Source organism: Equus asinus, chromosome 5 (assembly GCF_041296235.1).
Source record: "Equus asinus isolate D_3611 breed Donkey chromosome 5, EquAss-T2T_v2, whole genome shotgun sequence".
NCBI lineage: Eukaryota > Metazoa > Chordata > Mammalia > Perissodactyla > Equidae > Equus > Equus asinus.
In genome coordinates, this window is record NC_091794.1 from 89,088,887 (window position 1) to 89,113,705 (window position 24,819).

Sequence of the window (24,819 nt, forward strand, 5' to 3'; positions counted from 1 at the left end):
CACTCCAAACCTTCTTTCCAAAGAGAGAAAACTCGCAAATGGCAGAATTCCAGTCCCAGGGCAGGCCCTCCTCGGAGGCCCTGGGGGAGGTCTCATACAGAATCGGTTAATTCCTGGGAAGGAGGCAGTGGGCCTGGCGTCAGGGGGATGGTGGGGCTTCCAGGCGCTCACCTCACACCCACTACCTCCACGTGGCTCTTCTTGGCGTTTTCAAGCAGGTGTCTGCAGGATTTCAGAGACGCTCCAAACTTGAAGCTCAGACGGCTCAGGGAGTGGGAGTCATCGGTGGCGATGCACAGAACCATCCTGGGGAGACACGCAGCGCACATCTGCCAGGTGGGCCCCGCGTCCCCCCCAGCTGCATCTGGTCTGAGCAAAGGGGGGTGAACCCATGTGGCTCAGAGCTGCCCAACCCCACAGGCTCTCTGACCTCTTCCTCTCCCTGCACAGCCAGTCAACCTCCAAGCCATTCCCTAAACATCCCTGGGCCCATCTCTGCGGCCCCTGCCCTGGTCCCGACCTCCCCAGTTCTCCCCTGGGCAGCGCCACTTCCTCCGAATCAGCCTCTACACCTGCCAGGCTATTCCGACTTTTCTTGGATAAGGGCAACCATTTTTTAAACACAGCCTTATTGAGAACTCCAACAGCATGTAAAACAGACAAATCGGAAGCTGCTTTGGGTGAACCAGAGTGGCCCACCACCCAGCCTCCCCTTCACCCCAAGGCCCCTCCCTGATATCCCCAGGGTGTCAAGTGACCACGTGGGAGCCACAGCCTGAGCAGAACGTGAAGCCCTGACCCCTTCCAAAGGCCATTTGCATCAGGTCCCTGCCCCCTGACCAGCATCATTCACAATCTCCCTCAGCCCCCTCACATGGTATGTTCCAGCCACCACGTTTCTGCTCACCCCTCAAGTGCCCTCCGCTGTCTCCAACCTCCACGCATTTGCTTATGCAGTTGACTCTGATGCACTGTTTACGCCCTCCCCAGATTCTGTTCACTATTCAAGGCCCACTTCAAATGCCACCTCCTTCTCGAAGCCTTCCTGACCACCCTCTTCGCTCTCTCAGCCGTGACTTTGACCTCCGGAATACCATGGGTGTTGCTCTGCTTGGGCCGTAATCAGTTATTTCTGCCTTTGTCCTAGTCAGACCCTGTTATCTGAGTCCAGTCCAGGAGTGCCCGGCCCAACCTCCTGTGACCACGGCCGGGTCCAGAGCAGGGTCTGCCCCAACTCACCCCCTCCTCCCTCACACTCATCCCAGCCTCCCCACACGAGTGGCTCTCAGCTTACCTGGCACTGGGGTGGCTCTTTACCACCTTTGCCAGCTCTATCTCGTTGTCAAAGCTCAGCAGCCGGACCCCGTGCTTGGCAGCATACTTGATGTGTGCAATTTGCTTACAGGGGTTGGCGTAGATGATCTTACTGGCAGGGACGCCAATACGCTGGACCAACTCCATCTCTGCCTGTGGGGTCCCAAAGGTGGTGATAAGGAGGCACCAGGGCCGGCTGGGCCCACGGAGACCAAAAAAGCACAGATGAGGGGCAAAGTCATAGCTATGCCTGTGGAGGTCCCATAAGAAGTGGGCCTCACTTTTAGACAACAGATATACAAAAATCCGGACTTGTGCTGATTCACCAGTCTTTGACAGTCAGGGCTGGCGCGTACAGCTGTGCAGGTGGTGTACTGCACAATCCTGATTTGGGGGAAAGGGGTATCTCATTCACAGATAACACATGGTAGATTTCTATATTTATTACAACTTCCTGGCAGTAAAGCGTCTCATTCTAACACAATCAGTATATTTATTTAAACAATTGAGCGTCTTAAGGAAGGGGTACATTTTCTAATTCACACGAAGGCACTATATGGACTCACGGTGGCCCTGACAACAGGCTTCTAACACATTTTCCTGGAGGATAGACATGTTTAGAGAATATGACTCGATGTATTAGAAAGTTCACCAGACCAAGAGTCTTTTTGACACAGGCCATCCAACATAGAAGGCCTGCTGTGTGCATGGCCCCGCGCTGGGGAACTCCGGCAAGCCCCTCTCCCCGGGGGCCTCCTCTTCCCACCTTTACAGAGTATGGCTCCACCCCACTGCTGCACTAATGGTGCAGTGAGGATGAGGATGGTGAGAGAAACCACGGTCACCGAGCACCTACCATAAGCGGGTACCAAGTGAGAGGCTTTACATCATGTGCTGGCAGACTTCCTGTATAAAGGGCCAGAGAGTAAACAGTGTAGGCTTCGGAGGCCGTACAGTTTGTCACAACTCCTCAACTGCCAATGTAGCACCAAAGCAGCCACAGACAACGCGTAGGTGAGCGACCGTGGCCGTGAGCCAGTAAAACTTGACAGTCAGCAGTGGCTGCACTGGGCCCGCCGTGCACGGTCTGCCAACCCTTGCTTTAGGCTCACTACTTCATTACTCCGCACGATAACCCCGTCAGAAGGGTATGAGCTTCGTTCCAGAGAAGGAAACTGATGCTCAGAGAAGCCACGTAGCAAGGAGGTGGCAGAGCCCACATTCAAACTCCGGTCCCACTCGCCTTGGTGGAGGACAGGAAGTCGAGAGGGAGCCAGTATGAAACACGGTAGGAGATACGGGGCCATTTCAGCCTCCTGAGTTTGTAATAAGACTCTCCTTTTAATTTTGCAGCTTTTCAGCACTGGGTATTTCTGTGCATTATCTCACGGGATGCCTACAACTATCCTGTGAAATATTTACTGGCCACATTTCAGAGAGGGCAAAATTGAGTTCAGAGAGGTCCACCTGCCTGTGGTGACACAGCCAGTAAGGAGCAGAGTGGTGCACGAGGTCCAACTCCAGAGCTGGAGTTGCTGCCGTCACCGCTTGCTTCCAAAGCCCTGGAGTCTGAGCTGATATAAAAACATGCTTTGCCGCCTGCTTCAGCCCGAGGCGGGAGGAGGAAGCAGTGGCTGCGCTCGGAGCCTGGGTTTAGCTTTGATTATCAATATTTCAATAATAGCCATTGCTATTCATTGAAGGATTACCATAGGCCAGCCATTGCAATGAATATTTCATATACATTCGCACTCAATCTTCGTAATAATCTTATGAGATAGGAAACAGGCTCAGAGAGGTTAAGTGACTTGTCCAAAGTCACACAGTTTGGAGGTGGCACGGCTGGAATTCTAACTCAGGACTGTCAGACTTTAGCACACCGGCTCTTAACCACAGTCCTAAAATGGAGAACTCAACCTCAGTGCTGACTTGACAAGTATTTTTTGAGCATCTGTTGAGTTGCCAGGCCCTCTGATAGGTGCTAATGAAAACGAGTGGTGAGGGAGGCAGGCAAGGTCTCTGACCCCGTGGCGCTGTCAGGCTGGTGGCGAAGACAGACAGGGACAAATGGACACTGAATCAAGACAGAATTACAAATAGATAAGGGCCGTGAAGACTAAGTACAGGATGCTAGAGAACGTGGGATGGGGAGCCCTAGGTGGAGGGGTGAAGGGAGGAGGCCTCGCCAGGCGGAGAGGGAAGGAAAGAACGTTTCTGGTAGAGGAGGCGGCCTGAGCAGGGGTTCTCAGGCAAGAAGGTGCTCGGCCTGAGCAAGGGACAGAGAATGCTGGAGCGGCCCGACGGGTGAGCGCTGTGTGGCAAGAGAAGATTGGAGGGAGGTGGGCGGAGCTCACAGGGAAACCAGGAAGGCTGACGTGGATTTATAGTTCACCCTGCGAGTGATGGGAAACAGAAGGGTTTCAAGAAGGGAAATGACATGGTCCAATTTGCATTTTAAATACCAGGTCTAACAATGTGCATCATGCTGGCTGCTTCCTGAAAACGGACGGAGGAAGGGCCCAAGAGGGTTCTGGGGAGACCGGTCACAATCCCCAGGGAGAGATAACAGGCTGAGCTAGAAGGGAGCACGAGATGCGTCCTGGGGGTAGGCTGGCAAGTGTGGTAATGGATTGCACGTGGGGATGAGGGGCGAGGATGTATGAGGGAGCTCCATCCACACCCAGCAGACGGAGGGGCCCTTCTCGAAGGAAAGGGGGAGATCATGAGAATGTTTGAACACACTGGGTTCCAGGCGTCCTGGCGTAGCAAGTCAGCAGCTGGATATATAAGTCTGGGCTGCAGATCAAAACGTGGGAGGTGATGGCATATCGATGGCATTTAAAGCCATGGGAGGAGATGAAATTCCCTAAGAAGAGGGAGCATTTACAAGAGAGAGAATCCAGAGGCACTCTCCCATTTAGAGAGCAGGAAGAGCCAGGATCTGCAGAGAGGTGAGGACAGACAAGGTCTCCAGAAAGGGCGGCACAGGACATAGATTAAAATGCCATTCTTGTCAAAGTAACCCTGTCTGTCTGGAGGGAGGGGTCTCGACTGTGAGAGGCACCAGTGAGGCGGGGCAGGCCTTCACTTTCATTTTATATATTTCTGAAGTCTTTAAAACTAACAGCAGATGTTACTGTTGAATATTTTTTTAAAAGAATACGTTGCACATGGGGAGTTGCTGTTCAATGGGTATAAAGTTTCAGTTCTGCAAGAGGAGGGCGTTCCAGAGGTCTGCCGCATGACGCGGTGCCTACAGTTAACAACTCTGCACTGAGCACTTAGAAATGTGTTAGGGGGCTAGATCTCGCGCTCTTACCACAAAGAGAAAAAAAAACGTCCAACAACAACAAAAGTCACTGCTGAAGCTGTTGAGGAGGCCAGATCAATAAGAGGAACAAGGAGTGTCCCCAACCAGTCGAAAGGCATCAATGGGCAGATCTCCAGATCCGCTGCCTTTGGAGCTATTGCTTGTGGCACAGTACTGACCACATGACTATCTTTTATACTTTGTTGCAAAATCACAAGATACTTTGTGTATTTTCTATGGATCATATTTGTAAGTATTTTTTACGTACTATATACCCACCAAACTCATCTCATCATGGTGATTGTCCTACTTTTCTTTTCTTGTAAATGAATCAATGTATCATTTGAATAATTTGAAATGAATATTTAAAATATAGTGCTCACTGGATCATGGCGATCGCTGGGGACGTTGGTAAGAGGAGATTCCTTGGAACAGTGAGGGTGGAGGTCGGGAAGCAGTGGCTTAAGGAGTGGGTGCTAAGAGAAAGAGACAAGTGAGTGCAGACAGGCGAGTGTAAACAACTCAATCTGGCCATGGAAAGGGAGCGGGGGATTGTGCTGAGGACAATGTGGTGTCCAGGAAAGGCTTTTGAAGATGGGAGGATGCTGAGGGAGATAGCAAGAGAGGACAGGCTGGGTCTAGGAGAGATGATATAAAGTCCTTGGGAAAGTAGGTGGGTGAACCAAAGCCCCGTGCAAGGTGTGGCGGATGCCGTTGATCTTGGAGTCTGTCTGATGCGTGTGTATGCAGCCAGACTCAGCTCACGTTGCCTGGGCCTTCCAGTCAATGTTGGCCACAGCACGGTGCTGTGAAGTGTGGCCACCAGCTATATCCAACCAGAAGAGGGCAGCCTCGGCCTTCCAAGAAAAGCTGTGCACCCCGGAGCCACCTCTCAGTAAGTGCACCGAAGGGGGCTGCATGATCCCACCTGCAGGGAGGGGGCCCTGGCCTCTCCCAGCCCTTGTGGTTAGCCAAGGGCAATCGACACTGGCCGAGTCCCAGCTCAGCCATGCCCTCTCCAGGACCTTGGAAAAGACAGCAGCCATCAAGCCAGAGACCTCATCAATCCATACTCAAGCGACCACTTCCCGGTGGCTCAACCTCTGCGCCTCCCTTACGTTATGGTAGATGCTTCCTGCCAGGCTGCCGTCAGAAGCAGGGTAATAATAATTACCTCACAGGCTAGTTGCGAGAATCAGATGAGATCATGTACAGAAAACACTTGGCAAAGCACCAAGCACAACAGAAGCACTCAGCAAACTGTAGATGCTTTTAATGTCCCCACCGACTTCCAGGGCTTTCCAAGCTCTAACACCCCACAGCTCTGCCCCCTGGAAGCCAGCCTCTGAGGCTGGAGGGCCGAGCACAGCGCCCCACCTCTGAGTTTCCAGAACACAGGACTCCAGTCAGTGGGGTTCAGTCCTGTTCTTCAAGCCCATGCCAAGGGGGCCGGAAAAGGATCTCCTTCCTCCTCGCCCAGAGCACAGGCCCAGCGTCCTGGCTCCGCTACCAGCGAGCGGCGTACAGTCGGCCCCCAGCATCCTCAACTGTAAAATGTCCATCTCTCTCCCTCTGCGTGATAAGGTTAACCTGCTCAGTCTGACCGTCCCACCAGGGGGGCACACCTCTCTCCCACCTGGAATCCCACCAGCCCTGTCATCTTGCCCAGGCTAGTTTTCCTCCTTTCTCCTCCAGGAATTCTTTCTAGAATTCTCCTCCCAACACCCAGCTATATTGCTAACCAGGATTTAAAAGGGGTTCCCCTCAAACAATCATTACTAACAATTCACAAAATAACAGTAACGACAACATCACAAACCAACACCCACCAGGCACACTCCCACCTCAGGGCCTTTGCAATTGCTGTTCCCACTTCCTGGAAGGCTCTTCCCCTAGTTATCCACACACTTTGATCCCTTGCTTCCTTCAGGTCTGTAGTCAAATTTCAGTGAAGCCTTCTCTGGCCAAATCGTCCCAAAGTACAATCCTCTCTCCCAACATTCCCCACTTCCCTTTCCATTTTAATTTTCTCCATAGCATTTACCACCTAAAATACTGTAGATTTTCATTGTTTGACTTCTTTGTTTTTTAGAAAGCAAGCTCCATGAAGGAAGGGCCTTTTTTTTGTTTTACTTGCTTTGTTCACTTCCTAAAACCCCAGCTAGAATAGTCCGTGGACCCACAGTAGGTGCTCAGTAAATGTTTGCTGAATGAATAAATATGTCCAAAGCTGTACTCTGAGGAAACTTTATAGCTTAAAGGCATTTATCAAGTAAGAACAGAATGAACATAGATATGCTAAGCATTCAACTCAAGGACAGCAGAAGTGCCTTACTCAACACTGTTTTCCCAGCCCTACCTAGCACTGCAACTAGCACATCATAGGAGCTCAGCAGATAGATAGAGAATGATAGCAAATAAGCAAAGTAAATCTAAAGAGAGCAGCAGGGAATTAAGACAACAGCATTGATCAAATTAGAAAGGCAGTAGAATTGGCAACAAGAAGAAACTCTAAAAGGATGAGTTTAGAAAATGGACAGTCACATGAAGATTATAAAAGAAAAGAGAAAAGAAAACCAATGATAAAAGGGTACTTTTGTTTTATTTTAATTAGAAGAATACCATGTATAGTTCTATGCCAAGAAATTTGAAACCTCCATTTCAAAATGTTTCTAGAACCATCTCCCCAGGGACACACAAGGTTCCAATTTGGAACTTCAAGGCTGGCAAATTCCAGGCTTGTTTCTCCCTCCCTCATCCTTTGAACCCCCTCCCGAGTGGGTGGCCCTTCCCAGAGGTCACTCCAGCCCCGCCCCGCCCCGCCCCAGGGCCCACTCGCACCAGCCAGGCCATGTGTGTGTTCAGTAGGCAGTGAGGGTCAGTGCACCCGCGGGGGGCAGGGGCTCACCTTGTTGGCACAGCTGAAGCCCAGCCCCAGCTCGGCCAGGACCTTCAGCACGCCCAGGCTGCTGTTGCACTTGACAGCATAAAAGGGCCGGACTCGCGGCAGGCACTTCAGAAAGCAGAAGTGCTTCCTCACTACGGCACCCAGGTCGGCCACGAAGAAGGCAGCGACCTCGTCCTGCACAACAAGAGGGGTGAATGTGAGACCCCACCCAGCTCCTTCCTGGTGCATGTCATCCACTGTCCCCCCAAGGAGCTGCCCAAGCTCGGCTCTAGCCGTGAAGCTACCCTGCTCTAAAATTCTCGGGGGCTCCCCCAGCCTACAGGACAGAAGGCAACCCCCTCAGCCTCCTTCGAGGCTCTGTGATCCAGCTCCAGTCCCTCCATCCTCTGCACTTCAAGCCCTGGCTGCAGGCTGGATCATTTTCCCACCTCCCCGCCTTTGACCCACCATGCCCTCCACACAGAATACCCTTCGCCTGCTTGCGTCTGGCAAATTCCTATTCTACCTTCAAGTTTCAGCTCGAATGCCACCTCCCCCAACCAATAAGGCAACTCTGCCTTTCCTGCTCCCACTGCATTTTGCACATGTTCCGAGGTATCAGAACAGGATATACGTCCGTCTTCTCCAGAAAAAGATAAATTCCTAGAAGGCCAAAGTCACAGCATATGGCCACTGCCTTTCACATATAGGTGCTCAAGAAAGCCTTGGAGTAGTCCCACGGCCATTGCAACCCAGGCCTGTGGACAATGGGTCATCACAGATTTGCTGAGGGCCAAATATCCATGAGGCTCTGGGTGAGACCACATTACTTAAACCTTCCCTGAGACTCAGTTTCCCTTTTATGCAATACTTTTTTTTTTTTACTGATGCCCACTTGTCTGACATTATGCTAGGGGACAGAGATGACCAGACAGGGCTTTGGCCCTGAGGGGGCTTGGGTCTGGAAGAGAACAAACCCCTTAAGCAATTACAAGCTCATTCAATAAATGCTAGATAGGACTTTCTACAAAATGCGGTGGGGGCCATGGTGAAAGAAAATACAAAATCGGCCTGGGGCAATTAGGAAAAGGTGACACTGACGAGTAATAAGCAGTGAGTAGAGATAGGTAAGAGGGAGAGAGGCTGGGAGAAGGGTGGTCCAGGAGAGGAAAAGCCTGGGCTAAGGCATGGTAATAGAGCACATGGCATCACTGGGAAATACGCGTAGAGTAGGTCAGCTCTGCTGGAGCATAACACACACTGTGGGAAAAGCCAGAAGTGGGGCTATGAAGGCAGAGGGGTTCTGACTTGATCCTGCAGGTGGTGGAGCACTGCCAAAGAATTCTGATTTTGAGCAGGGCTGTGATAAAGTTGGAGGGGATGGGATGAGGCAGGGAGGTTAGGGGGCCTTTAGAGAGATGAGGCCTGAAGTACAAAGAGAGGTTCCAGAAGAGCGCACTGAAGGGTAACTTAAGGAGGTGGAATTCACAGAGCTTGGTGATGCCTGGATGTTGGAGGAAAGCAAGGACTCCCAGGTTTCTGACCTAGAGGGCTGGGTGGATGATGGAGGTGCTGTTCATCAAGGCAGGGAACACAAGAGGGGCAGCTTCACGGGCAAGGACCAGGAAATGGGGACAATATGAGCCTGTCTCTTGCAAATGGCAAGGACTGAATACCGAATAAGTAAAAGAAGAAGACGTGGGCCCTGGGGGCCCTTTCAGAGGAGGCAGCTGCGCTGGCACAGGGAACAGGGGACCCACCCCCCACTCCCAGCCCCTGACCGTGGTGGCCTGTGAGGCCCCCAGAGTGAGCTCCTCCAGCAGGTCTCGAGTGCTGAAGCCCTCCTCCACCATCACGAAGTCCGTTTCACTCAAGTAGCCAGCCATGCCGAGGAGGAGGAGCCGATGGGCTGGATGGAGCCGCAGCTGCTGCTGCTGCTGCTGCTGCTGCTGCTGCCGCTGCCGCCGCCGCTGCCGCCTTAGAAAGTATGCAACACACTGCGGGAGGAGAGGGAGGCAGGTGCTGGGGGGCTGGCCTCCGCTGCCCAGGCCAGGATGCCCAGTCCTGTCACACCCCGCCCCCAGCACAAGCCTAGGGAGTTTAGGTTCACTGAGAAGGGTGGGGACGATCAGGATTCCTGGACTGGGACAAAGCATTACATGCCTAGATTTCATTGCCTCCCTGAACCTCAGGTTCCCCATCTGTAAAATGGATGGATTCTTTTGGAGATCCTTTCTAATTCTGAAATTCGGGTTTTAGTAAAAAGGGAAAGAATGGGGGGCTGGGGAAAGCCAAGAAGCTCGGGTGGGTAAGTTTCCCCAGTCCTGACCACGCCCACTTAAGCCGCTGGTGGCCGGGCCGAGGAGTCTCAGCCCAAGAGCAGGAGCTTAGGTTCGAGTTCGCTCTCTGCTGCGTGATCTTGGATACACCCCATCCCCTCTCGGAGCCTCAGTTTCACCATTTGTAAATGGCCGGGCTGGGCCTGACGTGCTGCAATTCTAAGCGTGCATGGGGGCGCCACATGGTGGGTGGGGGCCGCGGGCTCTCGGGCGAGACCCGAAGGCTGAGGTTCTGTCCCGGTGAGCACCCCCGAGTGCAGGGCCGAGGTCCCGCCCCCCAACACACCCCCTTACCAAGCCCCGTCCTCCTTCGCGGGGGCCAGAGACAGGCGTGCTGCTAGGGGGGGTCGCCGGTGACCTCGAAACTTGTGCAACACCCCGAGGAGGAGTGGCAGTTGCGGAGCCGAGGCCCCTGCTATGAGGAGGCAAGAGGGGCCGGGGGCCGGTCAGCATTGGCGCCCGGGGCGCCCGCTCCCCGAGGCTCCCGGAGCCACTCCCCGCACTCGCCTTAAAACGCATTTACACGGCTTCGGCCCATAGGTCTCCCCAGCGAGTGAATCGGATCCTCGGCGCCTCCGCTCGCTCGCTCCCCCCGGCTCGGGCCCCGCGGCCTGCGCCCCGCCCGCCTAGCAGCCACCGACCCCCACGCCCCGCCTTCCGCCCGCCGCTCGCTTATATAAGCCCCGCCCAGGCCCCGCCCCTGGCGCCCAGGCTCCGCCTCCGCTCGGCCGCCCCCTCCGTAGCCCTGGCAACCGAGGGCCGCCATCCCATTGGTGGATTCCGACATAAAGCATTCAGCTCGGCCAGCCCGCTCCGCAAACCCGAGCCTCAGTCCTTTCGGCCGAGCCCGCTCTGCGGCCACCCCAGACTGGGAAATCGGAACTGCCTGGCCGCCACCGCAGGATCCCGAGCGTCTACGCCGTGGGACGCTCAAATCCTGAATCTCGGATCTTAGAGAGTGGGCAGGAAGCCGGGAAGTTCCCACTTGCTTGGGGAAGCCTTTTCTGCGGTCGTTCCTCTCTTCCCTCCTCTGTCTGGTGAACTGCTCGCTCATCCCTCGAAGCCCAGGGCAAATGTCATCTCCTGTATTACTTTTCAGTAAAATCCTTTTTATTTAATTGCCTCTTCCAGCATCTTCTCTGACTCCTCCAACTTGAAAGCTAGCTTAAAATGTCTTCAGAGAGCCTTCTTGTGGCTGTCTCAGCTCAGGGCAATCCCTCCCTTCATCCCACCTTCTGAATCGGCCAACCACTCACCTCTCAAATGAAAAGTGTCTCCTTCAAGAAGCATTCTCTGACATCCTCGACTCAAAGCATTTCTTCTATATCTGGCAAACTCCTGCTCATCCATCAAAGTCCAGTCTAATGTCACCTCCCCTGTTGAGCCTCCCATGACTTCCCGAGCCTGGAGGAACCATGGAACTCACAGCACTTACATCTATGTGGACTCCTCGCTCATTTGGCTCTTGTCACCCATAGCGTGAGATTCTTGTTGTGGCTGTCCACTTCTTGTTTGGTTACACTTCCCAGCGAGTTTGTGGACTCCCAAGGGCAGTGACCCAGTGCCCGGCTCCTCAGACTGCCCGGCGCCTGGCAGAAACAAGAGCCCAGAAAAAGGTTCAATATCTGTGTCACTCAAAAGCTAATTCAAAAGTTTATCTAGGACAGTAATTGGACAAGAACAGCCAAGACCTTTCTGAAAAAAAAGAAAGAGGACTTCCTCTACCGGACATCAAAATATTTTATAAAGCTATAGTCTTTCAAACAGCACGGTGCTGGTGCAGGGAGAGACAGCAGTAGAACGGAACAGAGTCTAGAACAGTCGCGTGCATTTGGAGAACTTGGTACACAAGGAAGGCAGCATGTCAAATCAGTGGGGCCAAAGGGCGTTTGGTCTAACAAGGTGTTCATGTGCCCTGTCGGGCTGTAGGCTTCTTGAAAGCCAGCGGCATATCTTGTCCCACCTCAGTATCTCCCTAAGGCACCCTGCACAACCTAATCAGAATATTCTCGGCACACAGATGGTATAGAGCAGTGACCATGGAGTCTGGAAGAGCCATTTTCTGCTCCCCGCCCAGCCTGACCACATGATTGCTGGGTGTCCTTGGTTGGGTCATCCTGCTTAGACAAGAGTCACTGCTGCCTGGATTGATTTCCCCGGTGAACTGAGAGGGTTCAGACTGAGTGATTTCTCTGGGCCCTTCTGCTTAGAACCTTCTTGCTTTCTATGCAGAGGAACAGTCTTTCAGGAGATAGGTTTACAGGAGGGGTCATTTCCAGGTCCATGCTTTGAGAGATTTGTAGTCATTTGCACCATAGTATGAATTAGGACTGAAGTCCTCCTAAGAATAAACATCTACTGACTGGGAGGGTGTAGACCAGGAAAGCCATGGCAGAAACCTTGAAGGGAGCACTCAAGAAAAGATGACAGTAAGAGGAGGGAAGGGATGCCCAAACAAACTTTGGCTCTACATTTTTTAAAAAATCATTCTTTGAGCTGGCTGTTTTTGGATTCCATGGTCTAAGTCGGCCTCACTCGCTCTTTTCATCCCCTGGTACATAGTGGGCACACTCAGTATGCTTACTGAATGAATCAATAAAGGTAAGAAGGAACGAACCAGAATCAAATCCAAATTTAGGTTTGGCTGAAGAAAATAGAAAAGTAAAAAATAACAGAGCCATAAGCCAATAGGTATAGTCTACCATGTATGTGGTATAACACTGGAGGTGGGCAGTCCGAGTCTGGTGTGGCAGCTCCGCAAAGCCATGAGGAACCAAGATGCCTCTCTTGTTCCAACTCTGCCATCCTCAGCTCCTGGCTTTTAGCCTCATGGTTCAAAATAGCTGCTGGAGCTCCAGCCACATTCCCAGGGTTGTAGGGGAGAATCCTTCCTTGCCCCTTCTAGCTTCTGGTGTTTGCTGGCAATGCTTGGTGCTCCTTGGCTTGTAGATGCATCACCCCAGGCACACGGCTGTCTTCTCCCCGTGTGTCTTCATATCACCTTCACTGTATAGCGTCTGTCTCTGTGTCCAAATTTCCCCTTTTAATAAGGACTCCAGTCATATTGGATTAGGGCCCACCCGAATGACCTCATTTTAACTTGATCACCTGTGTAAAGACTCTATTTCCAAATAAGGTCATAGGCTGTCGTACTAGGGGTTAGAACTTTAAAATATCTTTTTTGGGGAATACAATTCAATCCATACCACCATCCAACACTTCCTTTTGTATCATTGGCCAAAACTTAGATACAGGACACCACCTAGCTGCAGGGGAAGCAGGAAGACATTGTCTTTAGTTGGGTGCGTTGTCACTTCCTCCCACCCTCAATAAAGTCAAAATACTGAAAAAGAGAGACTGTGTATCGCACGGAGACTGGCAGCCTCTGCCACAAGTAGGAGAGGTCCCTTCCCCCTTTTATAGATCAGTATACCAGCTAGGATGGTTATGGGGTGTACTCCCTGGGGAGAGGTGGACAGAGAAGTAAATAAACATTTATTGAGCACCTATTGTATGACAAGCACCATGCTAAATGTTTATAAACGCATGATTGCATTTAATCTTTAGACAAGATATGCATTATTCGCCCCATTTTACAGATGAGAAAATTGGGGTTAAATCCTTTGTCTAAAGTTACACAACTAGTGAGCAACAGAGCTGGGACTTAACTCTAGTCGGACTGGCTTTATGCCTGTGAGATGGGCCCCGGGAACGGAGCCTGAAGCCAGAACACAGAAGGCTGAGACCAGGCCAGGCACAAACAGCAGGAGACGAGAGAGAGGCTGGAACTCAGAGTCAGACACCAGATGAACTGGCAGAAAGGGCACCGACCGGAAGTCAGCCCTGCCAACTCCCTGAAGGCCTCAGTGAGATGGAGACCCCAAAGTCGCCAGAAACCAGAAGCTGAAAGCAGTCGCAAGCATTGCAAGGTCAGAAGTGTCTTCTGAGTTAAGAGTGGAAGCTGATAACACCAACAGTCACCATTTCTTGAGTGTTTATTGTGCTTCAAGCTCTGTATTATGTGCGTAATAATAACAGCCAACATTGGCAGAGTACTTAATATCACACAGGCTTATTGTAAGATTTATATAACCTTTAACCTCACAACAACCCTATGAGGTTTGTGCTATTAGTATCACAGGGGAGGAAACCAGCTAGAGTGGCTGCTGACCCGCTCAAAGTCACACAGCTGGTGAGCGGCACCACTATGCTACATACATTCTCTCCGTCCTCGCAACAAGCCTTCAAGGTGGGAATTATTCCTCTCATTTCACCGTGGAGGAATCTGAGCCCCGAGAGCCCAAGTGATTTGCCCAAGATCATCTAGGTGGAAAGTGGCAGATTCTCAACCCAAATTCAGGGTGAGCGCTGGTGAGGAACTTGAAATGGTACAGCCCAGGGTCGCGTTGGAGCAGACCCTAGGCCCCAACCCTTGGAACCCTGGATTCTAGTCATTAGTAAGGTGTCTGTGTCCCCTGTCACAGGGGCAGGTCTGTGCCTTGGACCCAAGCCCAGGACCCAGCACCGAGCAGGTAAAGCTCAAGTGTGTTGACTGAATGTGGGATTATAGTCACAACACTTCCCTCGACAGGCAAGATGCTAAGAAGCTGAATTTGGTAAGTTGGATTTCTTCATGTTTATTTTCACTCTCTTTTAGGCTGAATACAGAAGTGAAAAAATCATAATAGTGTGCGACAATTAAGGATTGCACACACTTTCTCTCAAGCCAGACCTGAGTCATTTCTGACAAAGGTGATGAGAAAACAGCAACAACCAAATTAAAAAAATGCTCAGTCGACAACCCTCACTTTCTCCAGCTGCTGTTTCCGGAGCCGCCTGGGAGTGGCGTGGAAAAGGCCATCGTCTGCAGCTCTCTTCTGCCTTCTCCACTTGTTCTCAGATGGAAAGCATCAGAATTACCTGGAGCGCTTGTTAAAACACAGATGGCTGGGCCCCTCCCCAGAGTTCCCAGATCAGTGGGTCCAGGGCCGTCCTGAGAATCTGCATTTCTGCCCAGTTCCCAGTGCTGCTGATGCTGCTGGTCCAGAACCACACTTTGAGAACCCCTGGCCTAAATGGACTTGAACCACAGCAGGCAAAGAGGGCAGAGCTGTGTACCCTTGAAAGAAGGCATCAGGCTCTTGCTCCCAGCCTCTCCCTCCGCAGAAAGGAGATAAGATGGAGCAACTGGGCTGAGCGGCTGCACTGTCTCTAGATGATCAGAGAACAAACTTCAGGGGTATATGCACGTCAGTACATCTGCTAGGCAGCGCTCACTGCCCATGTGACCTTGGCAAAGTTATTTATCTTCTGTGAGCCTCACTTTATCCCTCTGTAAAATGGGCATGATAAGAGTGCCTACTTCCTAGGCCTGGTGTAAGGAGTTCATGAGCACATAAAAGCTGTTGTCTAGTGCCTGACACTCACATTAGCAAACGCGTTCTAAGTATGTGGTAACTATTAGTACTGTTACCGAGTCAAAGGTTCATGGGGCCAGAGGAGAAAATCCAGAAATGTGTCAGAGGGACACTGCTGGGGCGTATGGAAGAGGAAGGCTCCCACGGAGGTTTTGGCACCTAAGCTGAGGAACAGCCAGCAGGGGTCAGAGGCTCAGGAAGCAGGTCAGCCCAGAGGCAGGGAGTGGGTGGTGGAATTCCATTCCATTCCCCGTGGGATTTCATAAGAGCAGAGGCCGATGTGCTGAGCTCTGAGTCATGCAAGTCTGACCCAAGCTGGGCTTCTTTCTAAATCGCTGTCGTAGTCGTGTTCTCCTCTCGAAAACTGCTCACTCACCCCAAGGCAGAGTGGAGCCAGGCAGCCACGTCTGTACCTCAGGGCTCTCTGCTCCCCTCTCCCACTGCGGAGGGAACCACACCCACATCCATAAGCCTCCAGTTAACTGACCAATCAGAGACACAGAGACTAGAGTCAGGTAACCGACAGAGCCAGATCAGTGGAATCCACTCCAGAGGGAGCCAGAGAGTGTTTGCCTCTGTCTCCAAGGCTTCCGGCCATGCCTGGTGTCCGTGAGAGACCCTGGGACCTTTGGGTAAGCCCGCTTCACAAAGGCCACATAGCAGAATCTTCGATGATGGACACAGGACCTTGCACCTTTGAAAGGCACCGCGTCACCTCCTCTGCATTTTATTGGTTAAAGTGAGTCACAGAGCCGTCGCAGATTCAGTGTGGGATGGGGCTACACTAGGCATGAATATTGGGAGGCATGGTTCACCCGGGGCCATCTTTCGAGATGTGAAAGATGACATGAGTGGAGACGTATTAAGATAGAGCCAGAGCAGCCATTTGAGAGGAATTGCCTTGCATGTCTTGTTTTCTATGTTTTCCAAACCGGACCAAACCGCCAACATTCCAAGAAGTCACTAAAGGCAAGAATATCCTGTCTGTAAGAACTGATGACACTGGACTTTGCTGAATGCTGAGTCCCAACCAATCAATGAAGTGCAAGTCTAGCCTTTTGCCTGATGACTGAACCTCAAACCAGTCTATGAAATACAAACCTAGCCTTACCTCATCTAGCACAAATGAACTATTGTTTTTTTTTTTTTGCTGAGGAAGGTTTATCCTGAGCTAATATCTGTGCCAGTCCTCCTCTATTTTGTATGTGGGTCGCCACCACAGCATGGCCACCAACGAGTGGTGTAGGTCCACACCTGGGAACCAACCCCAGGCCACCAAAGTGAAGCACGCCAAACTTAACCACTAGGCCGTGGGCCCGGCCCCTGCACTCCTATTTAATACAATTGACCTCATCCTCCTCCCTTTTTCCCATAAAAGCCCTGAGCCCCTCTCCTGTATTCAGGGCACCATTTGGGTTTCCACCTGAATCTGTGCTCCTCAAATTGCAATTCTTTGATCCCAAATGAACACTTGCCTCGTACACTGCTTTCCGTTTTTGTAGGTTGACATAGACTGGCTGCCACAAAACCCGTCCAATCTCTTTATGTCGCTGGCCTCACTCTAAGTCATCATCATCATCGCTAGCCTGAAGGTCTGCAACAATTTCCTAAATAATCCCCCTGCACCATCTTACCTCCTGCTGATCTAGTCCCCACACTGCCACCAAAGTGTTCTTATTAAAATGCAAGTAAGGGAGAAGAGCCAAGATGGCACCGTGAGTAGTCCTCTTTGTCTCTCGCCCTTCGAGTCTACAATTATTTGGACACTTATCGCTTGACAAAGGATATCCAGACAGCATCTCAGGACGTCTGAGACACCCACGCGACTATACATCGGAAGGCGGATGGACTTTCCTCCAGGAGGATGTGGAAATAGGTGAAAACTCTCCGACCCCGACGGGCAGCCTACCCGCAAGCGGCTTTCTTCCAACGGACGCCCCCAGAGGATCCACACACATCTAGGGCAGGAGCGAGAACACAACAGAGGAGCAACGGTGGAAACAGGTGACCAGAACCCTACCTAAACCCCCTGCAATTACTCCTAAACGCAGAGGGAAACTTTGGAGTTGCACACCTGAGCCCGCGGGGAGAGTCTCTCCCCGCCATTGGCGGGGAGACCCAGCCTGGTGCTCGGGGCGCCCGGAGGGTCCCAGAGAGAGACACGGAGGGCACGGAGATCTCCCAGCTGCCGTTGCCCGCCCTGTGGGACTAGGGATTGCCGGAGATCTCGGAGAGGACCGGGGTGGGGGGAACTTTCAAAGGCCGGTCCTGCGACCTGGAGGGGAAGTGCCGGAGCTCCGCCAGGCAGCAGACAAAACTCTCTGTCTGCCATTAGCAGAGGGGCCACGCCCAGCATTCAGGGCTCCCGGCAGAGGCCCGGAGAGAAGCCCTGAGGGCGGGGCGACCCCCAGCTGCCGTTGCCCACCCCGTGAGGCTAGGGATTGCCGGAGATCTCAGAGAGGACTGGGGCTGGAGAGAGTTCCAGAGACCCAGCTTAGTAGCCTAGGGGGAAACCCTACAGGCTCACAGCAGCCTTAGGGAAAGCCTCTGCACAGCACCAGTAGAAGGCACCCAGCCGCCAGCCACAAGGCTGGAAGACCCCAGGGCAAAAGCAGCATAGCTAGGTGTACTAACCACAGACTGTAGAAGATGCCAATAGCTCTCCTGCGACCCATAGAGGACAAGTGAGATTTGGTGGGTGCCGACAGCAACGGAGCGACAAATATAAGTGATCCCACCCCTGGCCGCTGGAAAAGCCCATAACACCGTTGCAGACCCCAAGGAGAGAGCACATCTAGGTGGGCTGCAACAGTAGGCACCTGCAGCCTGAAGCCCCCCTGTGACGGCCCCCACGGCAGAGGAGGGAATCCAAAGGGCCACTGTGGCTACGAAGAGGGGCCCAGGCCCAGTTAGCAACTACGGACAGGGTTCCTGGTTGGTGAAGTATAAACAGCTGCTCCCCCCACCGCAGCAGCTGAAACAAGTGAAAGGAGCAACTAAACTCTATCTCCATGCGGAGGCACAAATCAACAACATCAAGCAATAAGAAAAAATACATTAAATCTCCAGAACAGAAAGAAAGCAACAAATACACAGAAAACAATCCCAAAGAAAATGAGATATATAACCTAAATGACGATGACTTCAAAACAGCCATCATTAAGATTCTCAATGAGTTAAGAGAGAATTCTGACCGACAACTCAACGAGTTCAGGAGCTATGTCACAAAAGAGTTTGATACGATAAAGAAGAACCAAACAGAAATATTGGAAATGAAGAACACAATAGAGGAGATTAAGAAAAATCTAGATGCTCTGAACAGTAGGGCCGATAATATGGAGGAAAGAATTAGCAATTTGGAAGATGGCAATATAGAATTGTTGCAGGCAGAGGAGGAGAGAGAAGCAAGACTTAAAAGAAATGAAGAAACTCTTCGAGAATTATCAGATACAATTAGGAGATGCAACGTAAGGATTATAGGTATACCAGAGGGAGAAGAGAAGGAGAAAGGGGCAGAAAACCTATTCAAAGAAATAATGGCTGAGAACTTCCCAAATCTGGTGAGGGAGATGGATCTTCAGGTGACAGAAGCCAATAGATCTCCAAACTTTATCAATGCAAGAAGACCAACTCCACGGCATATAGTAGTGAAGCTAGCAAAAGTCAACGACAAGGAGAAAATATTAAGGACAGCCAGGCAAAAGAAACTAACCTACAAAGGAACCCCCATCAGGCTATCAGCAGATTTCTCAGCAGAAACTTTACAGGCTAGAAGAGAGTGGAATGATATATTCAAAAATCTGAAGGACAAAAATCTACAGCCGAGAATTCTCTACCCAGCGAAAATATCCTTCAAATACGATGGAGAAATAAAAACTTTCCCAGATAAACAAAAATTAAGGGAGTTCATTGCCACAAAACCTCCTCTTCAGGAAATCCTCAGGAAAACCCTCATTCCTGAAAAATCCAAAAAAGGAAAGGGGCTACAAAACCAAGAGCAGAGGAGATAAGTAGAAGGACAACAACAGAGAGTAGCAGCTCTACATCAGAACAGATTAAACCATGGGACGAGAAACAAAGGAAACTGAAGAAAACCGGAAAACAAGACACAAAATGGGAGTGGTAGGCCCCCACGTCTCAATAATCACTCTAAATGTAAATGGATTGAACTCCCCAATCAAAAGACACAGAGTGGCAGGATGGATCAAAGAACAAGATCCAACAATATGCTGCCTCCAGGAAACACACCTCAGCCCCAAAGACAAACACAGACTCAGAGTGAAGGGATGGAGAACAATACTCCAAGCTAATAATGAACAAAAGAAAGCAGGTGTCGCTATACTAATATCAGACAAGGTAGATTTCAAAGCAAAACAGATAAAGAAAGATAAAGAGGGACAGTATATAATGATAAAAGGGACTCTCCACCAAGAAGACATAACACTTATAAATATATACGCACCCAACACAGGAGCACCAAAATTTGTAAAGAAACTCTTAATAGAACTAAAAGAAGACATCAACAACAATACAATAATAGTAGGGGACCTCAACACACCATTAACACCAATGGAAAGAACATCCAGACAGAAAATCAACAAGGAAATAATAGAATTAAATGAAAAATTAGACCAGATGGACTTAATAGATATATATAGAACACTTCATCCAAAAACAGCAGGTTACACATTCTTCTCAAGTGCACATGGAACATTCTCAAGGATTGACCATATTTTGGGAACCAAAGCAAACATCAATAAATACAAGAGAGTTGAAATAATATCAAGCATCTTTTCTGATCATAACGCTATTAAACTAGAAATCAACTACAAGAAAAAAGCAGAGAAAGGTGCAAAAATGTGGAGACTAAACAACACGCTTCTCAACAAACAATGGATCATTGAAGAAATTAAAGAAGAAATCAAATATTATCTGGAGACAAATGAAAATGAGAACACGACATACCAAATCATTTGGGATGCAGCAAAAGCAGTCCTAAGAGGGAAATTCATCGCAATACAGGCTCACCTCACTAAACAAGAAAAAGCTCACGTAAGCAACCTCAAACGACACCTAACGGAACTAGAAAAAGAAGAACAAACAAAGCCCAGAGTCAGTAGAAGGAGGGAAATAATAAAAATAAGAGCAGAAATAAACGATATTGAAACAAAAAAGATCAATGAAACAAAGAGTTGGTTCTTTGAAAGAATTAACAAAATTGACAAACCCCTAGCCAGACTCACCAAGAAAAGAAGAGAGAAAGCGCAAATTAATAAAATCAGGAATGACAGAGGAGAAATCACAACAGATACCAATGAAATACAAGAGATCATAAGAGAATACTATGAAAAACTATATGCCAACAAATTGAACAACTTGGAAGAAATGGACAAATTCCTAGACTCCTACAATCTCCCAAAACTGAATCAGGAAGAAATGGAGAATCTGAATAGACCAATCACAAGTAAGGAAATAGAAACGGTAATCAAAAACCTCCCCAAAAACAAGAGTCCAGGACCAGACGGCTTCTCTGGAGAATTCTACCAAACATTCAAAGAAGACTTAATACCTATTCTCCTCAAACTGTTCCAGAAAATTGAGAAAGATGGAGAACTCCCTAAAACATTCTATGAAGCCAACATCACTCTGATCCCCAAACCTGACAAGGACAACACAAAGAAGGAGAACTACAGGCCGATATCACTGATGAACATAGATGCAAAAATCCTCAACAAAATTTTGGCAAACCGATTACAGCAATACATCAAAAAGATTATACACCATGATCAAGTGGGATTTATACCAGGGACACAGGGATGGTTCAACATCCGCAAGTCAATCAACGTGATACACTACATCAACAAAATGAAAAACAAAAACCACATGATCATCTCAATAGACGCAGAGAAAGCATTCGACAAGATCCAACACCCATTTATGATAAAAACCCTCAGTAAAATGGGTATAGAAGGAAAGCACCTCAACATAATAAAGGCCATATATGATAGACCCACAGCCAACATCATACTCAATGGACAAAAGCTGAAAGCCATCCCTCTGAGGACAGGAACAAGACAAGGGTGCCCACTTTCACCACTCCTATTCAACATAGTACTGGAGGTGCTGGCCAGAGCAATTCGGCAGGAAAAAAAAATAAAAGGAATCCAAATAGGTAACGAAGAAGTAAAACTCGCGTTGTTTGCAGACGACATGATCTTATACATAGAAAACCCCAAAGAATCCACAGAAAAACTATTAGAAATAATCAACAACTACAGCAAAGTAGCAGGGTATAAAATTAACGTGCATAAATCAGTAGCATTTCTATACACTAACAATAAACTAACAGAAAAAGAACTCAAGAACTCTATCCCATTCACAATCGCAACGAAAAGAATAAAATACCTTGGGATAAACTTAACCAAGGAAGTGAAGGATCTATACAATGAAAACTACAAGACTTTCTTGAAAGAAATAGGCGATGACATAAAGAGATGGAAAAACATTCCTTGCACATGGATTGGAAGAATAAACATAGTTAAAATGTCCATACTGCCTAAAGCAATATACAGATTCAATGCTATCCCAATCAGAATCCCAAGAACATTCTTCACAGAAATTGAACAAACAATCCTAAAATTCATATGGGGGAACAAAAGACCACGAATTGCTAAAGCAATCCTGAGCAAGAAAAACAAAGCCGGCGGAATCACAATCCCCAATTTCAAAACATACTACAAAGCTACAGTGATCAAAACAGCATGGTACTGGTACAAAAACAGGTCCACAGATCAATGGAACAGAATTGAAAGCCCAGAGATAAAACCACACATCTATGGACAGCTAATCTTCGACAAAGGAGCAGAGGGCCTACAATGGAGAAAAGAAAGTCTCTTCAACAAATGGTGCTGGGAAAACTGGACAGCCACATGCAAAAGATTGAAAATTGACCATTCTTTTTCACCACACACCAAAATAAACTCAAAATGGATCAAAGACCTAAAGATTAGGCCTGAGACAATAAGTCTTTTGGAAGAGAATATAGGCAGTACACTCTTTGACATCAGTTTCAAAAGAATCTTTTCGGACACTGTAACTCCTCAGTTGAGGGAAACAATAGAAAGAATAAACAAATGGGACTTCATCAGACTAAAGAGCTTCTTCAAGGCAAGGGAAAAAAGAATTGAAACAAAAAAACAGCTCACTAATTGGGAAAAAATATTTACAAGCCACTTATCCGACAAAGGGTTAATCTCCATAATATACAAAGAACTCACACTGCTTAACAACAAAAAAACAAACAACCCGATCAAAAAATGGGCAGAGGACATGAACAGACATTTCTCAAAAGAAGATATGAATATGGCCAATAGACACATGAAAAGATGTTCATCATCGCTAATCATCAGGGAAATGCAAATCAAAACTACACTAAGATATCACCTTACCCCCGTTAGATTGGCAAAAACATCCAAAACCAAGAACGACAAATGTTGGAGAGGTTGTGGAGAAAGAGGAACCCTCATACACTGTTGGTGGGAATGCAAACTGGTACAGCCACTATGGAAAACAGTATGGAGATTTCTCAAAAAGTTAAAAATAGAAATACCCTATGACCCAGCCATCCCATTACTGGGTATCTATCCTAAGAACCTGATATCAGATATCTCAAGAGTCCGTTGCACCCCTATGTTCATCGCAGCATTATTTACAATAGCCAAGACGTGGAACCAGCCTACATGCCCAGAAACTGATGATTGGATAAAGAAGATGTGGTATATATACACAATGGAATACTACTCAGCCATAAAAAAAGACGAAATTGGCCCATTCACAACAATGTGGATGGACCTCGAGGGCATTATGTTAAGCGAAATAAGTCAGTCAGAGAAAGACGAACTCTATATGACTCCACTCATAGGTGGAAATTAGTATATTGAGAAGGAGATCTGATCGGTGGTTACCAGGGAAAAGGGGGGGGTGGGGGGAGGGTACGGAGGGGGAAGTGGTGTACCCACAACATGACTAACAAAAATGTACAACTGAAATTTCACAAGCTTGTAATCCATCATAACATTAATAAAAATAAATAAATAAATAAATAAATAAAATAAAATGCAAGTAAGGTCCAAATGCAAATTAAGTCCATCCCTATTTAAAACTCTGCGATGGCTTTCCATTGCTCTTGGGATAAAGTCCCAGAACCTTAACAAAACCTGTGAGGCCTTCCATCAGGGACCCCGCTCCAGCCTCATCTCCACCTGGCTCCTCACTCGCCCTGCCACCACCATCCAGGCCTTCCTGCAGCTCCTTAAACCTGCCACGCTCTTTCTTTTCCTGAGGCCTTCGCATTTGCTGTTCCCTCTGCCTGGAGCATTTTCCCCACCAGCTCACCTGACTACCTGCTGCTCATCCTTCAGGTCTCTGCTTAAACGGCCTTTCCTCAGAGAGGCTGTCCATGACACTTCGGATCAGTCAACACACTTTTTTGTTATGAGTGAGAGAAAACCCAGCTCAAACTGGCTCAGGCAAAAGGGGAATTTATTGCCTCCTATAACTAAACCACTGAGGGATAAAAGTTGAGACACAGACTTTGTTTCAAATCTCAGGTCTGCCTTCTGCAGGGTCACCTTCCTCCTCAAACAGGCTCTTACCCCGTCGCCAGACCTGGACCCCAGGACTGTGTCTCCGTGGCTCTGATGCTTGTATGCACATCTCTGAGTGGCCAGGCCTGGGCCTCCAGCTACCCTCTCCCCAAGCTGGGAGATGGGCTCAGAGTAGAAGGAGAGTGGGGAAGGGTGGTTCCCCAAAGGAAAAATGGGGTGTGGTTACCTGAAGGAGGAGGATGCATTCTCGGCAGATGAGAAAGACCGATGCTCTCCCTTTGTTCCCTTTGCCAGCACTCTGACTGTTTCCTTCACACACCCAGGACTCTCTGGCCTTAGAATCTTTGTACAGGCTGCTCCCTCTGCCTGGAATGCTTTTTTAAAAAAACAATATAAATCTTTTTAAAAAAAATATTTTGTTTTGAAATTTCATACAGGAAACTTCTAAAAACAGTACATACCGTTCACCCAGATTCCCCAAATGTTAACATTTTAACACTACCTGCTTTGTCATTCTTTTTCTCTCTCTACATATGTGTAGATACATACATTCTGTACATCTGTTTATCTACATCTATATGTACTGAACTGTTTGACAGTAAGTCGCAGGTGTAATTTCCTTTTACCTCTAACACATCAGCGTGTGTTTTGCCTGGAATGTGTTTCCTCCAGATGTCCATGTGGCTCGCTCTGGATATGGTGCGCTCTCACCTCCTTCAAGTCTACATTCAAATGAAACCCGATCTTTAGAAATGAAAACAAAAAGTTTTTAAAGATTTCAACCCACACCCTCCATATACACTGTTGTCACTCTTGGTCCTCTCCCTCCTCTTTACTTTTTCTTCTTCTATAGTATCTTTCACTTGCTAGGATACTTTGGAATTTATATATGAAGTCTATGTGTTTTAAGCTTCATAAGGACAGGGATCTTTGATCTTTTGGTCAC

The 24,819-nt window shown here is 48.9% G+C and overlaps 1 protein-coding gene across 5 annotated transcripts in view; it reads right to left on the bottom strand.

Moving 5' to 3' along the window:
* The window catches only part of AZIN2 (antizyme inhibitor 2), a 41,536-nt gene extending 31,034 nt beyond the window's left edge, over nt 1–10,502 (bottom strand). For 3 of the 5 annotated variants that reach the window (XM_070510411.1, XM_070510410.1, XM_044770292.2), the window contains exons 1-5: nt 10,145–10,493; nt 9,293–9,508; nt 7,533–7,706; nt 1,295–1,467; nt 172–306 (exon numbers count right to left, since the gene is read on the bottom strand). In XM_070510411.1, coding sequence (XP_070366512.1) covers nt 172–306; nt 1,295–1,467; nt 7,533–7,706; nt 9,293–9,508; nt 10,145–10,369 — 923 coding nt within the window. In that variant the 5' untranslated portion in view covers nt 10,370–10,493. Of the gene's footprint in view, nt 1–171; nt 307–1,294; nt 1,468–7,532; nt 7,707–9,292; nt 9,509–10,144 lie in introns of all 5 variants that reach the window. The other 2 variants (XM_070510412.1, XM_014837881.3) reach the window with 2 other exon arrangements.
* Between the last annotated feature and the right edge of the window lie 14,317 nt (nt 10,503–24,819).